Below are 8,092 nucleotides of genomic sequence, written 5' to 3' on the forward strand. Positions count from 1 at the left end.
ATAAAACTTTGCTGTGGTGCTGCACCCAGTTGTATGTTTTGGTTGTTTCAAAGCATACAGCATGGAAAACTTATTATTATTATTGATAAAATTAGAAACAATGCTACTCATGCAATATGTATGCACTGAAATGTAAATATCCACTATTAATCTATCCATGACTTTTTATTGAACCCTGCAGAAAACATAATAATTCATGATACATTAACTCATCTTCTTCAAGAAGAATTGGGTCAAATGAATTTGGAAAATGCCAATCATTAAGGAGAAAACAGAGGACTTGTTGTGGTAAATATTGCCATTTGTTAAATTGGCACAACCTTGGAATTAAAATAAGCTACAAATGTTGTGTTTGTAAGATTTAAAATGTAGAATAAAAATTCTGCAGGGTCTAAAAAAAGACTTCTCTAAGCCTCTATAACGTGATACCTTTGACTAAGAGCTTGGCTGTTGATGTTAAACTGCCAGCTTTGAATGTGACAGTGCCAGAGTCATCCGTGGCCAGGTTTTTTAAGGTGAGGGTGTGGATGTAGCCCTGGCTCAGCCCTATCTCGCTAAAGGGGCTGTTCTCCAGCAAGGTGCCATCCAGCCACCACTGCACCTTGCCAGGTGCCCTACCAGACAGCTGGCAGGAGAAGGTTGCCCACTCCCCAACAAAGACGTCGGTGGTCTTAAGACCACACACAATGAAGACTTCTTTCACTGTTGAGCGAAAAATACACATATGTATATACTGAGCCTCTAACTTACTCATAATCATCAATATATCAACTCGACAGAGCAACATATCGTACAGACAGAAAATTACACCATGCAACATCACAGTTTACAAGGATGTAGGCCAATCCTAAAAACAAACCTACTATTCTATTTGTTAGAATAAATTGTTAGCCTTAAGTAAACTCGAGGACAGATGCAACAGTATTGAGTATAGGCTACCTTGCACCACCAAAGAAGCTGTAGTGAGCTGGTCTCCTGCGTCACAGGTGTAGTAGCCACTGTCTTCAGGCTCCAGGTTCCGTATACAGAGTTCTTGAACGCACCCTTCCTTCCTCATCTCATACTTCTTACCGTGCGGGAGGATCATGCCTCCTTTCCTCCACTCAACACGAACACCTGGCTTAGACAGCTCACAGCGCAGGATAATATCATCACCCTCTACAGCATCTTGGTTAATGAGCTCTTTGCGGAAGACCGCTGGGGCACCTGGTGAGAGTTTAAAGTGGGAAAGTTTTGCATCAGATGTTGAGATGGAAAGCTTGGCATCAGATAGTTGAGATGACAAGACAAACATCTCTGAGGGACAAAAGTTGATGCCAGACTGGGTGTGAGGTTGAAGAAACTGGAAGTTCAAGAATATGTCAGTTGTTCATCTCAATCCTATCTTGGTCCACATTCTGGAATCTGATCAACAGGAAAGAGACTTTTTTAGAGGTGGCATCGTTCTTTACCTTCCACTGTCAAGGTGACGTCACACTGTACATCTCCAGTGTCACAGGTGTACGTTCCTGAATCGTCAGGCACCAGGTTGTGGATACGAAGCTGGTGGGATGCGCCGTTGTTCCTCAGGTCATACTTCAGACCTGCTTGGATGGCCACATTGTTTCTGATCCAGGTAACAGTGGCCTTGGGGTCAGAGATGGTGCAGGCCAGCGTGACAGTTTCACCCTCTAATGCCACAGTGTTGTGTGGCTTCTCTAGTATTAGCACTGGAAGTATGGGAAACCCGAAACTAGATTTAATAGTGGTAGCATTAATATGCAGTCTTTTGCTTTTCTCTTCCTTTTACGGCCTTGGCATAACTAATTTCAAAGCTATCAACATAAACACACACATGCATGCAGTGACTATTATATGCTATCACAAATTTGACCGCATAATATATAAAGATCAGACAATTTTATCAGAAATAGTTGATATACATCATAAAGAAACTAAGCTATGAATTGTAACATTTGATAAATTAAGTATTGAAGACAATCCATCTCTCGAGAAACACTTGAGTGGTAATATTTGTGTTAGCATTTTTTTTTTTAGAGCAAACACTAAATGCAAAGAATGGAAAACACATCTAAAAGGTAGGATGTTGAAGAGGATGGTGCCAGCAGATTTCCATTTGCCAAGACAAAGCTGTTTGGTGGTCGATGGGGATGGATGTGAGGAGTAAAAATCTCTAATGACCACGTCACCTCCTTTACCTTTGGGTTTCTCCTCCACCAGAAGACAGGCCACACTTTTCTCTTCTCCCACTACGAAGACAACATCCCCTGATTCATCTGTGGTTACCATCTTGAGGACCAAACGGTGCACTCTGCCCTGGCTGCTCATTTGATTCAGATCATTATTTTGGAGGAGGTTGTCTCCGAGCCACCATTCCCCGTTTGTCACGCCGGAGTGTGACAACTCGACCTCAAAGACGGCATCCTGCCCAGTGGTCACAGTAATATCGCAGAGTTCTCTGATGATGCGCACATGCTCTGAGGGTGAATGGGATGGTGGGAGGTCAGTGATCAGATCACAGCAGAGCTTCCAGAAGGCATCAGTAGGATGGTGTATCCATGACCAAGAAATTCATTTAAAGAATTACTTAATACTTCATGCCTCAAGTTTGATCTCAGGATGGCTTTACTACTCTGGCATGTACCATTCTAATGACAACTAATAGGCAATCTACAGAATTTTGCAGAAAATACTACACTAAACTACACCATAATCCAAATTGAACAAGCCTGAATTAAAACCAATTCACTCCATCTGTAATTTGATGACTCACAACACATATCAAGAGGGAAAATTGTGTAGTCGTTATCAGATAATTAAGTACAACTCAGACTACATTCAAACAAAGACATCACACTTCTCAAACGATAGATAGATAGATAGATAGATAGATAGATCTTAAAACATACTTTTATAGGAGAGCCTTTCCCGATCTTATTTGACTTTATTTTATCCCTTTTATTTTATTGTATTTTACTAATTTTATATTAATTTTTCATGCTCTTATCTTGTTTTTTTTTTTGTATTATTCTTTACACTTGTTAAAGCACTTTGTAACTTGTTTTTGAAAAGTGCTCTACAAATAAGGATCATTATTATTATTATATTATTATAGATAGATAGATAGATAGATAGATAGACAGACAGATAGGTAGATAGGTAGATAGATAGATTCCAGCACTTATTAATGGGATGGATTAATATAAAAATATATGAACTTCAGGGAGGATGAAGACAAGAGGAGACACGAGACATCGATGAGATGAAGTGGTGCTCTATTACCTTTCACAGTCAGGGAAGCGGTACTTCTCTTGTCCCCTGTATCACAGGTATATTCTCCACTATCATTCACATTCAGCTTGTGTATGACCAGGGCGTGAATGGTAGCTCTCTGCTCCATACTGTACTTTTCCCCATTGGTGAGTATGGTTGAGCCCTTCAGCCAGGTCACCTTGCAGTCAGGGGTGGATGTCTCGCAGTACAGGGTGGCCTTGTCTCCTTCAGTGGCCTCTTGGCTTTCTAGCTCCTTGTTGAATAGTACAGGTGCAGCTGCCACAAAGACCATTATTAATTAGGATGAATGATTAAGAAATTGTCTTGGGTAAAAACGGCCACCACAAAACACATTCAAAAGCTACATTATTTATAGTCACAATCATACCAATTCCAAACAAACGAGACAGAGCTTGAAAATAACAGGTAAGTCACAGGTTTATCTTCAGTCTCAACCACTTCAGAGTTTAAGGAAAAACACTGACTGAAAAAACAAAAATTCATAAAGTCATGTTCATGGACAAATAACCTTTTAAAAATACTATGGAATATGGAGGATCATTAAATAGCCGAGCTGTACTGTTTAGTGTTTGTCTGTGAGTGGCATAACACAACACGCTGGATTTCAAGAGTGCCAAGATAAAATACAAATACACTGGGGACAATCAAAAGGATAAAAATGCTTTTGTTTATCTTTTGTGATGGGCTGGATAATATAAAGGTGACAGGAAATGAGGGGAGAAAGATGGGGTACGATATGCAACAAATTTCCCCGAAAGGACTCAACTTTTGGAAGTTGTGGTGTTTTTTCAAATAAAATAAAGTGTACAGCGCAGAAAACTTGCTGTAAACAGAAATTACAAGTAACATCATTAGTAGCATGACCAATATGTATAAGTTGAATACTAAAATTGAAGTTAAAAAGGAAATGTTGTTAGTTCAACGGACAGAGGAGTGAACTTGTATATACTTTAGAAATATGACAAAATATGCAGTAAAGTGCAGACGTGATACAAATACGCAAGTGAGATGAATGGATAACAAGACAGTTTAAAGTGAAAAGGAAATCACAAGCATCCATGTTTTCGGATGCTTTTAAAGACAGAGGGAAGGTGTCCCACAGGGAAGATGTTATTGTCAAATGAACAGAAGAAGTCCAAATGTTACTCTAGAAGCAAAATGGAAAGTATTCATTCTCATCCTAAGAGATAAGATGCATCATATTTCACTTACCTCTGACTGTCAGAGAAGCAGTGGAAGTGTGGCTACCCACTGTGAAAGTGACAGTTCCTGAGTCAGCAGCAGTGACACCTCTGAGTGTGAGGCTGTGTACCCGGCCTTCGGTCTTGATCAAGTTCATTTCATTATTCTGTAGTGGGACGTCCTGGAGTTTCCACTGGGCCAGAGGAGCCTCCTCATGAGAAACCAGACATTCAAAGCAGACATCTTCGCCCTCGTATACAACGCAGCTCTCCAAGAATTTCAGTATGTTAACCTCGACCTCTGTTTGACAAATACATTGCAGCAGAATAGTCACATATTTGTTATCTGAAGTGAGCACGTGCTTGACAAAGATTTAGTTCAAGTTGTACAGATTGTGATCAAAGTGTGATTAAATATATGTTACTGTGAGTGCCAAGTGAAGAAAAACAGTATAGGGTGTGTTAATATTTGTGAAGAGAGACCAGAGACAAGCACAAAGGATGAGATCAGATCAGTGATGAAGCTCAACAGAAAAGTGTGTGAATAACTACGAGTGCTTTGAAAACAGGGAACTGCAAAGCAAGAACACACATGGGATGAAAATTAATACTACATTAAATGCAGTCAAGAAGACAAACGCAAACAGGATGTCCAGATGAAAGGTTGAGGCACTTCATGCTCAAGTGTTGGATGGTGATGGTGATGTAGGACACGCAGAAAGACCTAAGCCCAGAGGGTGCATCAAAATGTCTTAAATAGACAGCTCCTACCCTGCACAGTGAGGACAGCCGAAGTCCTCTGGCTGCCTGTATCACAGGAGTATCCTCCTGAGTCAGCTCCCTGCAGTTTATAGATGACAAGCTCGACTACGGCTCCTTCCTGTTTCAGGTGATACTTGCTGCTGGATGCCAGCACCCTGTCACCATGCCTCCAGACCACACTGGCTCCTGGCTTTGTGGTCTCACAGCGAAGACTAACACTCTCCCCTGCATTTATTTCAAGGTTCTGCAGCTGGGTTTTGAAAAGGACGGGCTGAGCTGCAGGGGAGGAAATCAGGAGAAAAAATTAAGGACAACCGAGATATAGATGTCATTTTTTATAGCCCGCCAAACGAACAAAAACTGCTGTGTTAAGTCAAAAAGTAAGTAGCAGAGGTGGAAGTGAGTCATACATGTCAATGTCACTTAAACCTTAAATCCTGATAAATCCCAAATTTGATTTGTTTCTCTCAGATGATAGTCAGCGACCAACATTAACTAACATTAAGGTAAAAAAAAAAAGTCATACTATTAATATAGAATAACTTATATTCATTTTATTTATTTATTCATTTATAGTAAAAAAATAAATTCATTTGCAATCTCCACTACTAACAAAAGGTTTTAGCAGTCGTACCCTTCACAGCTAGTTGTGCGGTGCTTTGACGGTGACCAGTGTCACATGTATAAGTCCCAGAATCCTCTGGGTCTACATCATGGATTATTAGCGTAGCAAGGTGTCCTGTTTGTCTAATTTCATACTTGGCACAAGGACAAAGGCCAAGTTCTCCTTTCCTCCACTCCAAAGGAACACCAGGTTTAGAAAGCTCACAGTGCAGCGTTACACTGTCCCCCTCATCAGCCGTTTGGCTTCCCAGCTCTTTTGTGAAAATAATTTGGGCAGCTGGTGAATGAAAACAAATAACCAGATTTTCATCTGCAGTACAAGGTCAAGAATGGCAATGAAGAAATATAGTGTGATATAAAAGACTGGATTAAAAGATGAAACGAAAGACTTGATGGCAGAAGACAGCATGAAACGATGACTAGGTCTCCATCGTACCATTTACTACAAGAGAGGCTGAGCTTATTGTGTCCTCTGAACAGCATGAGTAGCTTCCTGTGTCTCCAGGTCTTAAATCGAAAATCTGTAGCTCATAAGTGAATCCAGTTTGTTTCATTTGGTACTTTTCTCCACAAGTTAGGACTTGAGTTTCCTTCTTCCACTCGACGTGGAGTCCAGGTTTAGAAAGCTCACAGTGCAGCATGACACTGCCTCCCTCCTCAGCCTCCTGGCTCTCCAGGTCTCGATTAACTATGACTGGAAGAACTGGGGAATGAATTAATTACATAAGTGTTGATGTGTATTGTTGCAACTCGTTTTCAAATTAGACACCAGATGAAGACTACAGTAAGCTGTTTAAAAAAGATGTTCATTTTTAACTTACCTGACTGAACATATCATTCTTTGGGAAAGTAAAAACAAAACAGGAAAAATGTATGGCTACTTTAATATTTAAACACACATGACAACACTGACGCACATCAGTTATCCCTACGCCCATTTAAAACAGAGGGCCAGCTAAACATTTATCAAGTCTGTCAAACATAGCTTTTAATTTCTATCTGGAGACAGCAACAATCCAACAATCTGACATTCACAAGTGAATATGAAGTGAGAAACAACAAGCCAGACGGATAAACCAGCATACAAAAACTCCACATGGAAAACATAACAAAACTGAGGGGAATAAACAATGTCCATGTGCCAAAAAAACTGGTCCTTTCACTTTGGTATCCAGCTTTGGGATGACTTCAGAAACAACAAGCTTTTGAATCTTTGCAGGTTTAATTTATTTAATTAGACCATAAATATCTACTGTAATGAACAGAGCGCAGCACAAATGCAATAATAATAGTGGAATTAAAGATTACTAAAGCAAAGGATTTTGCGAACTGAAAAATTACACAAAAAAACAACAACAGTAATGAAATCCACAAGGAGGATTGATAGAATCCAACTAGATGCCATTTCCAACTAATCAGCCAACAAAGAAAAATGGGCCAGATTATTGAGAAAAAACCTTCAAGACACAAGGAACATAACAGTCTGAGTGTGTAGCACAGGCTATCACAGCATGTGCTTTGGCAAAACGAGCATTAAAGAAACAAGTGCACTAGCATAAAAAGTGTTATTGGAGTTTCTTACTAACACTACCACATACAGTACTTCAACTCTCTTTTGGATTCCTGCTTCTCAGGTTCAACTTTACTGCTGAAGCGGGTGATTTCTCTACTGTAAATGAAGTTATTTGTAGACATGTATTGTAGGCTTTAATTCAACTTAACATAAACTGAAAATCTTCACCAACTGACTGAACAAGACAACAAAACACGTTTTAGAGTCACAATGTCCAAGACACCACAATCCCATCTACACTTGATTTCCATTTGTCTGAAACTGACAGTGGCGAAAGTTCAGGGGCACAGGGGCAAGTGGCAACCATCTCTGACAAAAATAATTGTATATAGTTGGGTAATGTAAGTTCTTCGTAGTCTACTGTCACAGCTGCTGCATTTGTAAACCTCACTAATGTGATAAAACATTTAAGTCTGATTACATCTGAATCAGTCTATACAGAGCCAGCAGCCACAAATCTCTATTAATCTGCAGTACAAGTCTATTAAGCCAGTGAGCATTTGTTGACTACAGTGCCTTGCGAAAGTATTCGGCCCCCTTGAACTTTGACCTTTTGCCACATTGCAGGCTTCAAACATAAAGATATAAAACTGTAATTTTTTGTGAAGAACCAACAACAAGTGGGACACAATCATGAAGTGGAACGAAATTTATTGGA

At 39.8% G+C, this 8,092-nt stretch overlaps 1 protein-coding gene across 29 annotated transcripts in view; it reads right to left on the reverse strand.

Moving 5' to 3' along the window:
• obscnb (obscurin, cytoskeletal calmodulin and titin-interacting RhoGEF b) overlaps nt 1-8,092 on the reverse strand; it is a 64,497-nt gene that overhangs the window by 21,061 nt on the left and 35,344 nt on the right. For 16 of the 29 annotated variants that reach the window (XM_046051764.1, XM_046051760.1, XM_046051759.1 and 13 more), the window contains 9 exons: nt 6,298-6,564; nt 5,872-6,138; nt 5,247-5,513; nt 4,507-4,776; nt 3,283-3,549; nt 2,199-2,477; nt 1,452-1,709; nt 940-1,206; nt 430-702 (listed from right to left, as the gene is read on the reverse strand). The exons of 2 other annotated variants lie outside the window; for them this stretch is intronic. In XM_046051764.1, coding sequence (XP_045907720.1) covers nt 430-702; nt 940-1,206; nt 1,452-1,709; nt 2,199-2,477; nt 3,283-3,549; nt 4,507-4,776; nt 5,247-5,513; nt 5,872-6,138; nt 6,298-6,564 — 2,415 coding nt within the window. The remainder of the gene's footprint in view (nt 1-429; nt 703-939; nt 1,207-1,451; nt 1,710-2,198; nt 2,478-3,282; nt 3,550-4,506; nt 4,777-5,246; nt 5,514-5,871; nt 6,139-6,297; nt 6,565-8,092) is intronic. 11 more of the 29 variants (XM_046051765.1, XM_046051758.1, XM_046051755.1 and 8 more) reach the window with 4 other exon arrangements.

The sequence above is a fragment of the Micropterus dolomieu genome, linkage group LG06, assembly GCF_021292245.1.
Source record: "Micropterus dolomieu isolate WLL.071019.BEF.003 ecotype Adirondacks linkage group LG06, ASM2129224v1, whole genome shotgun sequence".
Lineage (NCBI taxonomy): Eukaryota > Metazoa > Chordata > Actinopteri > Centrarchiformes > Centrarchidae > Micropterus > Micropterus dolomieu.